At 36.3% G+C, this 16,161-nt stretch overlaps 1 protein-coding gene across 3 annotated transcripts in view; it reads left to right on the top strand.

Annotated features, from left to right (window-relative positions):
- Window positions 1–16,161, top strand: part of actn1 (actinin, alpha 1) — a 61,612-nt gene that overhangs the window by 40,306 nt on the left and 5,145 nt on the right. For all 3 annotated transcript variants that reach the window (XM_033987715.2, XM_033987714.2, XM_033987716.2), the window contains exons 4-17: window positions 247–333; window positions 1,474–1,561; window positions 3,221–3,299; window positions 4,211–4,292; window positions 5,178–5,263; window positions 9,790–9,882; window positions 10,772–11,002; window positions 11,787–11,934; window positions 12,385–12,535; window positions 12,977–13,085; window positions 14,067–14,207; window positions 14,682–14,864; window positions 15,320–15,454; window positions 15,782–15,961. In XM_033987715.2, coding sequence (XP_033843606.1) covers window positions 247–333; window positions 1,474–1,561; window positions 3,221–3,299; window positions 4,211–4,292; window positions 5,178–5,263; window positions 9,790–9,882; window positions 10,772–11,002; window positions 11,787–11,934; window positions 12,385–12,535; window positions 12,977–13,085; window positions 14,067–14,207; window positions 14,682–14,864; window positions 15,320–15,454; window positions 15,782–15,961 — 1,793 coding nt within the window. The remainder of the gene's footprint in view (window positions 1–246; window positions 334–1,473; window positions 1,562–3,220; window positions 3,300–4,210; window positions 4,293–5,177; window positions 5,264–9,789; window positions 9,883–10,771; window positions 11,003–11,786; window positions 11,935–12,384; window positions 12,536–12,976; window positions 13,086–14,066; window positions 14,208–14,681; window positions 14,865–15,319; window positions 15,455–15,781; window positions 15,962–16,161) is intronic.

The raw sequence follows: 16,161 nt of genomic DNA, 5'->3' as shown, positions 1-16,161 counted from the left end.
GACATAGAGCATTTGAGTTTCTGTGTTGAGTGTATGCTGTATTATTACTCTTTTCCCAATTGGTTTGATGTTAAGACATTTTGGGCTTTATAAAATAAATCACTTGAAATTTATGTTGACTCTAGATGAATCATTTTCCCTTTTTGCATGTTTTATCCACACATTATCTATACAATGGATCATTTTGATTCCTTAGTATCAGAACATAGTAAGTCTTACATGTTTGTGGTTTTTCTCTTTCTGCAGAGATTGTAGACGGGAACGCTAAGATGACCCTGGGAATGATCTGGACCATCATCCTTCGCTTTGCCATCCAAGACATCTCTGTGGAAGGTACTTTCTTTCCTCCACACACACTTCTCTTCCTCTCTCTCAAGTAGCCACATTTGCAATTGAAAACCCCTCTTTGACCTATTTACCTCACCACTGCACGCTTTGGCAACTACACATTGTATATATAGAGGGTCATTGCCATCGATTTGAATAAGAATGTAGGTTTGCCTATACAGATGGAAATGGGTAAGTTACGCTCATCATCTTGGTCAATGTATTTAATGCACTTAAAGTGTAATCCAATAGAAGTGTCAGGAGCTGTTAATGTGAATAAAACCAGACTTACACAGACTACAGCTTAGAGATTCATTTTAGCGCTATTAGCTTTAGCATCGCATTTCTCCAACGCGGCAAAGGAAACGCACATCTGAAAAACACATTGCTCGTTCTCTTTACCTTGTTGTTAATCTGACGCTAAACTAGGATTAAGTGAGAGTAGATCAAAGAGCCTCAGAGGAGCAGCTAATCCCTCAGATGGTTTGCTTTCAAGGTTCAAAGACGCTGACATTTTTTGTATTTAATTCACACAATTATAAAATACTTGGCTGGTGTTGCATATGAAGTCATCTGAACACACTGCTTTACTAATAAATATGATTGTTGCTTATATTGATGCCGACAGGTTGTTATTGTGGTATTCAAGAAGGGATATGTTAGTAAAAGAGCAAATATGAACCATATTGTTACAAATGTGCAATATCAGCTTGCACTTTTCCTTAATTATTCTCTTAAACACGTTCTACCATTACTACAATAATTGAGTAAATCGCAATTGATCCTATTTTAAAAGTAGGAATTTCATAAACGATTTCATATTTGCTCTTTCCAAAGCAATGAATCTTACTATATTGTAAAAGGTATTGCGTCAATGCTCATTTTCACCGCAAAAAACTCTTGTAAAGTTTAGTTATGGTATAGAATAATAAAAAATTTGGACCGTTGCCATAGTGGATAATAATTTAAAATATGCAGCTATTTCAGGACTTTTCAAAAGATATATAACAGGAAAGTGAAACCCATGAATAGCGTGTGTATAAAGGCAAGGAAGTACTTTATATATGACATTCTTGAAAATAAAGTTGAATCAGTAATAACTATTGCATGTATCCTGGTTCTTATGTTGAAATGTTATGTTTTCAGAGACGTCAGCCAAAGAGGGTCTTCTGTTGTGGTGCCAGAGGAAGACAGCGCCGTACAAAAACGTCAACATCCAGAACTTTCACATCAGGTTTGACTTTAGAGCATCAGAACCGCACTCACATACCTCTGCAGTGTGAGCGTAACAGAGAGAAAATTAGGCTGTTATAGTCGGAGGTGTTTTACAGTGCAGTGGAAACTCTCTCACTGTTTGACTTGTGTAAGCGCCTAGAGTCCAAACCAGGTGCTACTTTCACATAGACCTGTCACAATAACACATTTTTAAGCTGCTGAAGTAAATATAGACTTAGATATAGTAGATCATACTGCAACTAATGTGCGCCACTGACACAGCAACCCAAGAGCAGATTTACACCACAAAAACTATTATAAATCTAAAATATTGTTAAAAAACATCAGAATAAAACACTTTAGTACTTAGTTTGCATTCCTAATGAGTCATAAAAGTGATTTATTCAACCTTTTCATCTTAAATCTGATCATATTGCTAAAAAATAACCACAAATATCCCAGTAGTGCAAAGAAAAGTACACACAATGAATACTGATCCTAAAAAACATTGTTCCGACTGTCATACGATGAATGATAAGTTGATATAGTAATTATCATGACAGGAACAAGTTTAGTATGAACCATTTATGTCACTGTGGTTTCAGTACATGTTTTTATTTGTTCTCTGTGACATACTAGGATGCTGACATTTCAAAGTTTCATGCCAGTAATCCAAGGAGATAATGGTTAATAGTCTTGTTCATTCATATCTTACAAGGTAATATGGAATAATAATTTAAAAAAAACAACTGAAATAGACTTATGAACTAACAAAACGCTTGAATAGATTTGAAACTACAGGGTTAGTAGTTTATATGCACATGGCTAATTCTGTTCATTCAAATTTTGATACAGATAATTATGATTAATCTTGTAGTCCTATCAGAAAAGGTAATCCATGAAAAAAATAGGTTGAGAAATAAGCTCAAAGTTGCATTATAGCCCATGTAAACATTGATGATTGATTGACAGTGATGCCTTGGAAACAATAACAGCTATCTATTGAAAATTTAGCAAATTTCCAGAGTGTATCATATGGTTAGTTTAGTAATCACACCAAATATAGACCTTGGGCATATTCGCATCTACCCATAGTCTCGCTCCTGCTATATTCACTGTGAGTGGCATTAAACCTCCTGTATCCTCATCTCACATGGACACAGTAAATGATAGAGAGCCACCCGCTGTGCTCCTCTGAGGGGGATGAAAGCAGAAGGGCAGGACAGGTTGAGGTGAGGTCGTCCCAGGACACTGATCCCCGCCCCACCAAAGCTTTCATGTGATTTATGTTTGTTTGAGAGCATCTTTCTTCCTTCAAAACTACTCCTCTGCCTAGCTAAAGAAGGAGAGATGGTTTATGTTTTATCATCCTTTTAAGTAGGCTATCTCTGTAATTTGCTGCAATAGGTTGTCCACCCACTCTCCGCAGAATAAACAGTCTAAGTGATTTGTAGACAAAACACGCTACGCACGGTTTCCTGCTTTGTTTTTGTCCAACTATAAATATTAGAAAGCACAAGTATTACGACCAAGACTAGAAAATACTTATAAGAACACAAATATAATATAGATTCCACTGTTTTCTTATTGTTTTTAAAGCCTCTTTGAGTGTTGTTATTATTATTTGGGGTCAATAAGCTGTATATTTTGTGTAGTTAATGACATTTTTCTCTCTCAGTTGGAAAGATGGTTTGGGATTCTGCGCACTCATTCACCGACACCGTCCTGAACTCATCGACTACGGCAAACTACGCAAGGTCAGTCAGTCTGATGTGCAACTGAGCCAAAATATCAGAGTTTATTTATAGCACGGGCTAACTATTTTTTTTTAAATAGTTCAAATACTGTGTGCGTCTTACATTTTTGGAGCTGCTACTGTGCCAGCTGAGTGCGCAGACTCTAGTAGTTTATAAATTCCTTCATTTCAAGTGCTGTGTTTAGTCATTATAATAACCACGCTGTCTGTTCCTCTCAGTTCTAGTCTGCAGTCTGTTGCCTCCTGCCGAGATAATATCAAACATTTATCAAACACAAAAGCTGAAGTCTGGTGTTTGTGACAAGCTCAGTTTTTGTCTTAATGCAGAAAAATCACTGACAAAGTTACTTGCTAATGGTTGCTTATATTAACACAAAACAGAAATGTCATTATTCAGAATATCCTAGTACACGTATGGGTTATTTTCTGATCTAGACAGATGGAAATGTATGCTTTTTATGTGCTATATCTTAAAATTCCAGTTTATATTCACATTAGTGTTGTTACGATACTAAAATGTCAAACTCGATTTAATTACTAAGGAACAGACTCAATACTGATTCTGATGACACTTAATTTAGACGATTGAATGTCATTTTCAACATTAAGTGGTAGTACTTTCTTTTATATTATCAAATGGACTTATAGCTTAGACTTCTTCTGATACAGCTCAATATCTATTCAGGAAAGGTTCATTTCTGTCCTGTGAATGACTTTTTTAGTATTAATACCTGCTCAAATAAGTAGCTAGTTTCAGTATTAGTTTTGTATCGATTAGTATCTGATTTCTGATACTTTTGACAGCCCTATCTCACATACAGTCGTGCGTCTTGTTTAATTACCAGACACTGTAGCCACTGTGATATATTTTTTGACAGTACAGTGACATTTTTGTTTCCTTTCTCACCGCAGGATGATCCAATGACCAACTTGAACACAGCCTTTGATGTTGCGGAGAAATACCTGGACATTCCCAAAATGTTGGACGCTGAAGGTAAGCACAAAAAGAAGTTATGTTTTAAAATAATCACGATGAAACTCTCTCCCAGCAGCATTTTTGAGAGCTTATGACGCGGCGTACGTGTTTTGCCTAAAGTCTCTGTTTTAGATTGAAACCAAGGACATTATATTGTACTATCTGTGTCCGTGGTAAGAGACGTGGTTATAGGCCTTTTTTTGAGATTTAACCAGCCCAGACTGATTTTAAACAGCTGCTGGTTGTAGCTTTGAAGTCATATTTTCTTTTATCTAAACTTGAAATTCACAAGTCTCTCAAGGCTCTTCTCAAATATTACAGTGTGCGGTGAATGTCAATGATTACAATTACCACTACAGTGTGATTTTAGTTCATTTTAACAAGAAAACTTACTTTATAAAGCCGCACTAAGTAACTTTTCTGGTGTGAGGAGAAGTTGTTGCTTTGCTTGGAATGTTCCATAGTATAGCATTAAATGTATATGTGTGTATCTTGCATTTATTCAGCTACAGTTGTGTGCAAAAAAGTAAACCTCCCCCGAGATTAATAATCTCAATGCCATTTACTGTAGAACATTCGAAGCAAAGCAAAAACAAGGAAGTGGTGAACCCTCCACCAGAAAAGTTACACAGTGCACCTTTAATCTTCTTTGTATTCACTTAACCGCTCAGTTGTTATAATGTTATGGCTGATTTGTGTTGATACATAAAAAAACAGGTCGTCCCGAACTCTCCTATCTAATTATACTGTTTGTTTTCCTGTTATATCCAACTGTTTTGAATGAAGCGATTCCCATGGCATTTGTTCCTGTTTGTTCATTGGAGTAAGCTGTATTTAACTGCTCACATCCCCTCCGGTCATGCCCCTTCCCCTCCTCCTCTACCCCCTGTGTCCCGTTCACAGACATTGTAGGCACAGCCCGTCCGGACGAGAAAGCCATCATGACCTACGTGTCTAGCTTCTACCACGCCTTCTCCGGGGCTCAGAAGGTATCAAGGATGCAGCGTTACCTCCTTCCCTACCTCCTTCATTCCGCACTTCCTTCCCTTGTTCTTCCTCCTAATGATCCTTCTCTCTCCTCCAGGAGTCACTGTGTTTTCAGCATGGTTCACCAAATGCATGATGGGAAAGTTTGGAAAGGCACTGAGCACAAGAGCGTTGTCAGTCAGTCTGCATTACAATGAATATTAGAGACAATTGGCCAAGTCACAGCTCACATACAACCGTAGCAACACATGTGTGACAAAAATATGTGTTTCAAATCATAATCTACATACATGTGATGGAGTAGTTATTAATTAATTGAATTACAATACAGTTATGTGAATTAACAGCTAAGTTATTACACAGATATAAAGAAACTCCCTGTGTGTTTGTGATTAGATAGAAAACATCATTGGGTAAAAGTAGTTTTGGTGCATTTGACTCTGGCTTAAACATTTTAAAGTTGTTTTTGATAATAAGGAAAAGACGTGATACTGGTTACAATCACAATCATTGCAATATATTATTAAATGTTACCATGAAGGCTTAAAATAGTTCTGATATAGAAGACTAGCTATATAAAAGTGTTTGAATAGTTTTAGCATCAATTCAAATCTACTGGAATTTTTGACAAACCTTTTAACTCAAGCTTTTTAGCCTTCCAACCTTTTTGAGTAACCGACTCATCTACAATGCAAATAAATGAATATATATTACCTTCAAATGGCCATTCCGGCTAATACACGGCTAAACTGTACAGGTCTGTTTACATTCAAAGTAAAAGTAGATTCTGAAGTGCCCTTGAGAGAGGAGCGTTTCATTGAACAGACAAGTGCTCACTGAGCTGCAGCGGGGGAGTGTTTGTTTAGCCTGCTCTTGATTGACTTTATAATTGGATGAAGCACGTTCACTTTGACATATCACAGCACACTAGACCTGTCACAAATAACAACGCAGCTGCAGAAGATAAAGTAAGATAATCCAGATAAACCTTTTTCATATTAATCTTAGTAAAACATAACTGTAATAAATAAATGTCAGAATAAAACTAGAGATACTGATATTTGGCTTGATGTATCGGTTGAGACACATCTTTGGTCAAACTCTAAATGAACCACAATGTACTTTAGTGCACTTACAACAATACACATATCTTAATTATACAACCCTGAACAACTCTAATAAAGTAAAAAGTACAAGTACGAGGTTTTTTGAGGGGTCCGTGTGGAACAGACCCCTCAAAAATTCTGTTCGTCTCCCATCTAATGAATGATTAGTTGATATAGTAATTACTGTGACAGGCCTCGAGTGGAAAGGGTCTTCTGGGACAGTCTGAAGCAGCTGTGTTTATAAGAATACAAAAAGTCATTGTTTACAAGTGAAAAATAGAAGGTCTGATACGGCTGGACTCTTACTTATTAGCTGCATACTTAAATGATGTGTGATTAGTCTATGTTTAGATGTAAGTCAGAATATATCAAATAAATTATTACTCAAGTTTAAACTAATTTTAGGGAAAAAGGCCGTTCAAGTTCAACTGTTATTTTAAAGGCAATGCGCAGTGAAACAAATTTTAGGTGCTATTGTCTCCAAAACCGCACAGATATTTAAATATCTATAGAGAAAATGGCTTTGTAACAATTTTAACACTATATGTATTGAAAAAAGTACATAAGTTTATATACAAGGTTACTAATCTTGCTGAATGTAGACTGCAGATGCCTTGTGCTCAATGCTGCCTCCTGTGACTGCGCCCCCTGCTGGCCCTGTTGTCTCTTGCACTCTTTTACCTCTGCCTTGTTTCTCTCTCCTCTCTGCTCCTTTGGCTCTTCTCTTGTGCAGATATCATTAGCACGTTGAGGCCCGATGAGAAGGCCGTCATGACCTATGTGTCGTGTTACTACCACGCTTTCTCAGGCAAACAGAAGGTGAGACTGACAAAGTTCTAAATAATTATGCAACAATCACAAATTACTCACAAAACAGTCTTCTGTCCACTGTAGTTACTGATATTCTTGTTGTAATTTCAGTCAAGAAATTATGTCACTAATTTACGCCTTGAAAATGTCATTGTATTTTGACATAGTGAGTAATAATACATGATACACCAGCTGAAGGGGTTACACCTTAATTACTCTTAATAAAGCATGAGCAAAGTTCAATTCATAATGAACAAATGGCTCATTAATAGTTTATTAAGAATTATTCAGGCTTAGTAACTACTTAAAGAAGACCTCTAGTGCTTGTGTCTGCTTTATAGCTATAATTTATGGATCATTACATTATAATTTACACGTTTTAAATCACAATATTCATCTGAAACGACTTAGAAAACTACGGTGCCCAATGAGAGCTGATGTCATCGCAACAAACGGCTCCTCTTATGAATAGCTGCAGATCACCCGTACAAACAGTGGATTTCTTTTTCATCTGAACCAAAATGCTGCCAAATCCTACATGTATCACTGATTAAGAAAATAAAACTGTAGAATGAAGTAAGTGCAGAACAGTGGGCGTGTACTGGTAGCAGTGAAAACAGGGACTGATCGGCAATATGGCGTCATGAAAATAAGTGATTAAAGATTGCTCAGACGTACACAAATCACTCCAAATACAATTCTAGGTGGTTAAATGGTCAAGGAAAACATCTGTAACATGGTTAAAAGTTCTAAAAAAAATTATTCAGCATAATAGGTTTGCTTTAATTAAGGGATTAGGGTTAGAAATGAAGATATTGATTAAGTAGTTACTAAGCCTGAGTCATCATAATAAATTAATTGTTCATTATGAGTGAACTCTTTCTTCATGGTTGATTAAGGCTAAATAGATGGACGTACTTACAATTGAAACTAAACTAAATCATGACTATTCTAAGTGGTAACACAGAACTAAATCACATCTAAACTTGAACTCAACTAAACCTAAATCTATGACTGAACTATTTTCAAACAGTGTAGGTTAAATACAAGGTTAATTTATGCTTTGCTGTGCTGTATCTAGTTGTGATGGGTCATTTCTGGACGTGGAAAAAGGTTGATGCAACGCTTTCAAATAACAGATAAGAACGTCTTGGATCAAATGGAGTCGCCCTTTAGAAAAATGCATGACCTCATACATAGAAACCAACAAAGATAAGATCACTGAATGTCAAATTTTGAAATAGTCAAGCATTGGCAAATATACAATAAGGACCACAAACACTCAAATTAAAAAGTTCCTTATATGCAGTAGCACAAAGTTAGTTTTATGGATTTGGCAGAGACACTTTATAGAAACTAGAGGTGTGGGAGAACAGTTGGTGCCTCCATTGCCCCTTGTAAACCGTTATCCCATAAACACTAGTATGCTTCTCGGATTTTTTCCCTCAGTTATTCTTAATACTCAGTGGCAGAAATGAAATGCTTCTTAAAAATCCTTGTATTTTAACTTTAATCCTGGCCCGTTTAATCTACACATTTAAGTAATTTTAGATCTTAAAATGGATATATTTGAGTTGCTTTAAATTGGCTGACAGTTTTGCACTAATGGACCTACGGTAGCTTTTACGAGTGACTTATATTTTTTACCATTTTCGTCGCAAAGTATTCACCACTAATACTACCATTGTTTTTATAGCTATCATTTAAGTTTTGTTGGTATTCTAAGACTACGCTTTAGGGAGACGTTGCATGACGCAGTGCAACCACATACTCCACTCTAATAAAATGTAATTGGTCACAAACTATATTTTTACAGTTTTGTTTTGGACAAATAAATTGATAATGAGGCAAATGTTCTAGTTTATGATAGTACACCATTTAAAAGTTTATAATGCACATAAATACACAAATGTAGTTTTACAGTGAAATGTGATACTGGGACAAACAACCTTCTATCTGCAATCTCTGTTGTTTTCTGAGCTTTTCTGAATCTTCTCAGTGCTGATCACTTCTTGTATATATGCATGTATATTCTATACTCTATCCTTTGGTATTATGAAAGTGTATTCAGTAGTACATTGTCAGTGCAGTGATTCGGCCTTGACTGTTCTGTATCCTTAATTAAACCTGTTTATTTCCTCTAGCAGCTAGATCTAGGAAACACATTGTGGCTGTTGCTATAAATAGACAGAGAAATCTCATTGGAAAGCACACCTGAATACAAATAACCTACAAATAAAACACAAAACAGGGGTTCTCAAAGTCTACATAGTGCACCTTTAAACACAACGCACTGCTGAATAACATCAAGTGTAGAAATCTAGTCCAAGCTGTAAAACGTAAACCAGGTGTCAACTAAGACTAAACTAAATAAAAGTGGATACAAACCTGGCTTTAAAACCTCATAGAAACACCATCGGTTTTACCTGTTCCATTGTTTGAGAACCCAACATTTATAGGATCTCGTGTAGCCTGCAAACTTAATAGCCTGCAATAGTGAAGCAAATAAATCCCAAAATATCCCTTAATATATTTGCTGTGGGTGAATCTCAGCCAATGTCTAAAAATAGCCTTGTTTCATATGTTTTTTATTTCTTGTGGATGTGCCGCAGGCGGAGACAGCAGCCAACAGGATCTGCAAAGTGCTGGCGGTGAACCAGGAGAATGAGCAGCTCATGGAGGACTATGAAAAACTGGCCAGTGATGTGAGCACAACCCCAGTGTCCCTATAACTGCCCCCCATGTACCCATCCACCCCACTCTCTGCTCCTGTCACTACTGCCCCTGTGCTCTTTAAGGGTATATAGGCCGCAGAGGGGTTCACTGCTCAGTAGAGTCAGTTACAGTATAATATAGTAGATAATATTACATTTAAACAGAGTGAAGCTTATGTTGACTAGTTTAATTAATCCATATAACTTTATTTGTCCAAAATGGGCAATTAAAGCACATTGAGTAGTTAAAATACAATAATAATAGACTAACTTAATGAAACAGCTCTCAGGACAAAAGTGTTCCTCCTCTGTTTCCTGTGCTAAAAGTATTGTCAGTTTTGAGAATTTTATAATTATAATTTTATTTCTATATGAGGTGCTTACACTCTCACCTACTGTCATCATCAACATATAGATAGTTTTGTATATTCAGGTCAGTTTGAGAGGAAAGAGTAGCATTTATTCTACTTATATAGAAATGAATGATTGTTTATTACATTAATGACAAATCCATACACTCTGATATATCTTATTACTGGTAAAGGTCCCACGGGGTCAACAAACTGATACCAAATTATTATGTTGAACAGAGGAATAACCAAAATTACTTAAGTAAATACTAAATCAGAAAGTCAGCAAATAAGATGAATGGTACTTAAATGAGAAAATGACTCGTGCTATGATGATACTAATAATGTTATATTTTTTGTTTTTTCCTACATTTCTAACAAAAACCCCTTCCCCAAATTTACCTTTTATGCAATTTCCCATTATTTGCACGTCTCTCCTCTGCCTCTCCTCTCCCATTCTCCTTGATTACTTCCTCTTAACCCTCAACCTCCCTGCACCAACACAAAAACAAAACATAAAAACACTGTAGTTGCTGGAGTGGATTCGTCTCACCATCCCATGGCTGGAAAACCGAATGCCAGAGAACACTATGCAGGCCATGCAGCAGAAACTAGAGGACTTCAGGGACTATAGACGCCTCCACAAACCACCCAAAGTCCAGGAAAAGTGCCAACTGGAGATCAACTTCAACACGTTACAGACCAAACTCAGGCTCAGCAACCGGCCCGCGTTCATGCCGTCCGAGGGCAAGATGGTGTCCGTAAGTTACAAGACAAATTTGAAATGTATTTGACGTATACTGTACATGTGAGAAAAGAGAATCAACATATAAAGGGAGATTAAAATGCAATAATACAGTGGTTTTCAAAGGGTGGTACGTGTGCCGTTAATGGTACGTGGACTGGGGACACTCTGGTTCCTCTGCAGTTGTACTATATGTTTGATTTACTGACAGTGTAGTCATATTTCTTTCTTTCTTTTTTTTTTTTTGTTAATCCTCTTTTAGAACTAGATTAGTGCAATTTTACACCAGTTTCAATGAAAAGTTTGAGAACTACTGCAATACTAAGTCTCATATTCTGTAATTGTATGTGTAATGATACAACTTTATTATTCCACAAATATACAATATTCAATTTCAATAATATCCAAGGGCAGTTTTTTATGTTTTACTTGAACATTAAAACATTATTAATTCAAGATTTGAGACATAACAAAGACAAATGGGGAAAAACTGCATGGGGTATTTAGAAGATACACATTTTAATCTCTTTTTTCCTTTTTTTTTTGTATTCTTTTCCCATACAAAAATCAAATTGGTGAAATTTTCCTCTTTCAAAGATAAAGATGTCCCCATTTATTCCCCACTGAATTTAAAAATCCCATTTAGTTGAAGGACAGTCACCTCTGTGCTGTTTAATTCAGTTACCATGGAGACAGCTCGTCTTTAAATGATCAGAGCGTGAAGAAGTGTGGTTTAGACATGTTTATTCATTCATGAGGATCTGAACAGTGTCTGAAGTGTTGTAATTTACTGTGTGCAGGATATCAACAACGCCTGGGGCAACCTGGAGGGGGCAGAGAAGGGGTACGAGGAGTGGCTCCTCAACGAGATCCGCAGACTGGAGAGACTCGATCACCTCGCCGAGAAATTCAGGCAAAAAGCAGCAATCCACGAAGCATGGACTGAAGGTAATATGATAAGAAAAAATATCCACCATTTTAAATGTTATTTTTATTCTTCACGTGTTCAGAACTCAAATGACTATTTACCAAATGTGATTTGTCTCAAAAGCACTGAATAAATAAAGTTCTGCATAATACCTAATTACAAGATTCATATTAAGAAGAATTAAAGGTGCATTATGTAATCTTAGCCTCAGAAATGTTACCCAGTGCTTCTTTATATTTTACTTCACTTGACTCTTTTCTTGAAAAAATACAGCTAAACTCAAAGTATTTAAATAGTTAATTGGTGAGAGGATTTAGCTGAACAAGTTTCCCATATTTACTTTCACATAATTATTCTTATCAATATCCAATATTAATAATCTGTATGGCATTAACTACCCTGGAGTCTGATTATGATATGAAATAAGACTATCTTTAGGGTCCGGTGCATTTATCCCTGACTCTGTGCAGGTAAAGAGGAGATGTTGCAGAGGAAGGACTTTGAGAGTGCCTCTCTGTCTGAGATTAAGGCTCTGCTAAAGAAACACGAGGCGTTTGAGAGCGACCTGGCAGCGCATCAGGACCGAGTGGAGCAGATCGCAGCCATCGCACAGGAGCTCAAGTAAGACTGAACCTATGGGAAGATTTATTAGACTGTCTCCATTTTTCTACAATATTATTACAACAAAGTTTGAAAGATTTGTGGAACCTTAGATATTGTATTCTATTTTTGTTCTAATATATATCAATATATATATATATATATACAAAATCTTTAAAAAAAAAGATTGTACATTATGTTTGTTTATTGTCAGTACATAGACCAATACAGCAAATTGTCATTTACTGCTTTATTTTTTAGTGGCTCTGTTTTCCATTTATTCAGGGGTCACCTGTGCTAATGCGAGTAATTAAACCAAACCCCACTGGGTAAACAAAGTGATGTATTTGAAAAAACACATGCAGATAATACATGTCTTTTTTCTCTTAACACTAATAATAATGTTTTTGTTTTTTTTTAAATATAATGATTATAACTTTGCCTGTTTTTTGTTACATTAAGTGAGTTGGACTACTACGACTCCCCGAGTGTGAACGCACGCTGTCAGAAGATCTGTGACCAGTGGGACGCTCTGGGGAATATGACTCAGAAACGCAGCGAGTCTCTGCAGGTGCGACCACTTCTATAGTGATGAGTACAGAGAATAATTAAAAATAAAATACTATACATTTAGTGAGGGGAATAGTTCTCAAAATGTTGCATATAATGACAAGCTGAAGCCCACTCTGGTACTGTTGCCATAGTAACTGACAATTCAAAACAAAATATACAGCAAACCCATGAAAACACTGAAATGCAACAACAAAGACATTTAATAAAACCAGAGGACTTTGTAATTTATGGCTGTGCCTAAATTATGGATAAACCATTTGCAACACTCGAGGTGACCAAAGTGCTCTCTAATAAAATCAAAACAATAAAAAGAGCAAAAAAAATTGATTTATTTTCTCTGCTAAATTAACCTTGTTTTTATATGTAGGATAAACAAGATGCTTTTATTTTAGCATTATTTGAATACATGAAAATATTCTACTAGTTGTAATAGTTAATAATAGTTAACGCAGTAGTAGTAACTGCAATGTATTTGTGCTGTATATTATTTGAAAATATATCCAATTATAGTAGTTATAGTCAAGGCAAGTTTATTTGTATAGAACAATTCATACACAAAGCAGTTCAAAGTGCTCTGCAGAATAAGAAAGACATTAAAATCACAATTACAAACAAATCAAAACATAAATAATCATCATAAAATTAACATTAAAAGAGAAGAGTAGAGAATAAAAACGTTTCAGTCATATGCACCTTTAAACAGAACCACTTTGAGTCTGGATTTAAACATTGTCAAAGAGATCCGTCTCACATCTTCAGGAAGACTGTTGCAGGTTTTAGCTGCATAAAACTGAAACACATCATAATCTTAATGCAAAGATTTGGACAGCTTATGTGAGTCATTCCTTAATTCCAATTCACCACATTTAATTATAGCCACATATAAATGTAAATATCTCATCCCAAACTAAAGCCTTTCCACACATGTACATTGAATCCTGGATGTGTATTGACTTTGTAACATATTGTGTGTTTGCAGAAAACTGAGAAACTGCTGGAGACCATTGACCAGCTGTACCTGGAGTTCGCCAAAAGAGCCGCTCCTTTCAACAACTGGATGGTGGGAGCCATGGAGGACCTCCAGGACACCTTTATAGTGCACACCATCGAGGAGATCAAGGTGGGCAAAATAAGTGCACCTTCTCAACATGGTACAGGGAACTTATGGGACGCAGTTTGACCTTCAACAATATCACATCTTTTTTCACTGGTTGATACTAAAAATATATGAAGTGGTTTAACCCATATTTAACCAATGTTTAGTATACTCTGGAAGCCAAATTTTTCTGAGGCACATGATAAAAAAATACAAACAAAACAACTGTGTTCGCTCATGTCAAGATTGAAACTAAACCTGTAACTAAACCTGGATAACGAGGACTAACTCTACAGTAGAACCCTCGAAGTCTATTCTAAATGTTTCTATTTGTTTAAAGTTATCTCACCAGTATAGCTGTTGTAAAATAAAAGCAACTATCCAAATATCTCCTCCGACTACCTTGTGTGACATTAGTTGACAAAATACAAAATACACATAAATAAAACTTTGAATCATGTATCTAAGAGTTGTGTTCACAGTACTTTTCTGCTGCAGGGACTAAGCACAGCCCATGAGCAGTTCAAGGCCACACTTCCAGAGGCGGACAAAGAGCGGATGGCCATTTTGGGAATCCATAACGAGATCGCTAAGATCGTCCAAACCTACCACGTTAACATTGCCGGGACCAACCCTTACACCACCATCAACCCTCAGGAGATCAATGCCAAATGGGACAAGGTAACACAATAAATAATAATAATAATATGGTTAAGATGACAAGAAAATTCAGAAAATAAGTTTGGCTAGATATCTACAGTGCCATTCTACAAAGCACTTAATATGACATATGTATTCTGACACTTAACAGAAGTTTATTAGACATGTCACGTATAGATCGCCCCAAATCACCTTCAATTTGACCTCAATTTAATAGCTTTTTCCAGTTATTTTTATAAATATAACTCTAGTAATTCTGAAGTTTATTGCTCAAATGTAAAATCATTCATATAGTTACAGCAGTCCCCCTTATCTTCTATTTAACTGCAACTCCATTATCTAGAAAGTTTTTGAGAAGGCGTTTCAGGTCAGAAAAGTCTCTCGGTCTCATTATAACTTGAACTTTTCTTTACAATGACTTCTGAATAGTAGTGTTCTGTACTGTGGCTGATTGTCTGGTGCTCTGGCCCCGACAGGTCAAACAGCTGGTGCCACAGAGAGACCAGGCTCTGATTGAAGAACACACTCGACAACAGAACAACGAACGGCTGCGCGTACAGTTCGCCAACCAGGCCAACGCCGTAGGCCCCTGGATCCAGACCAAGATGGGGGTGAGTTTAAAGAGACTGCCAATTTACATAATTTGGACACATTTTGTAAAATAAGTTCCATTCTGTCAACTGGATAAAGGTTTTTTAGAGTTAATACATTTCCATACAAACCCATTGATGGTGATGGTGGCGAAATATAAACACTCTTACAAACGTTTGTCCAATTGATAGAATTCAATTTTCTTTTGCGATGAAACTTACCTGCACAACTGAGGGATTACACAGACATCTTATAATAAGCTTATACAGTACATTTTTTGTGTCTTCACCATGTCTTCACAAAAGAATCACAAACAATTAAAATCCCTTATCTGATTCTGTGTGTAGGAGATTTCCCGTATCTCTATTGAAATGGTTGGTACCCTGGAGGACCAGCTCACACACCTGCGTCAGTATGAGAAGAGCATCGTGAACTACAAACCAAAGATCGACCAGTTAGAAGGAGACCACCAGCAAATCCAGGAGGCCCTCATCTTTGACAACAAGCACACCAAGTACACCATGGAGGTAATATTCCATACAACTTTAACTACAATATTTTTAACATTTAGCAAATTTGGATTTCTTTTTTACAGTACTGACTGGAATTTTCATGTATATACTGCCTCAGAAATGAATTAAATGTCCATGATATAAGCTTTAATATACCTCAGTAGCTCAGAGTGACAGTAGCTTAGGTGGTAAAGCTGGCGATACGATTTCAGCTG

The sequence above is a fragment of the Periophthalmus magnuspinnatus genome, chromosome 22, assembly GCF_009829125.3.
Source record: "Periophthalmus magnuspinnatus isolate fPerMag1 chromosome 22, fPerMag1.2.pri, whole genome shotgun sequence".
NCBI lineage: Eukaryota > Metazoa > Chordata > Actinopteri > Gobiiformes > Gobiidae > Periophthalmus > Periophthalmus magnuspinnatus.
The sequence above is the reverse complement of the archived record's forward strand: the minus strand, read 5'-3'. Positions and strand labels throughout refer to the sequence as shown.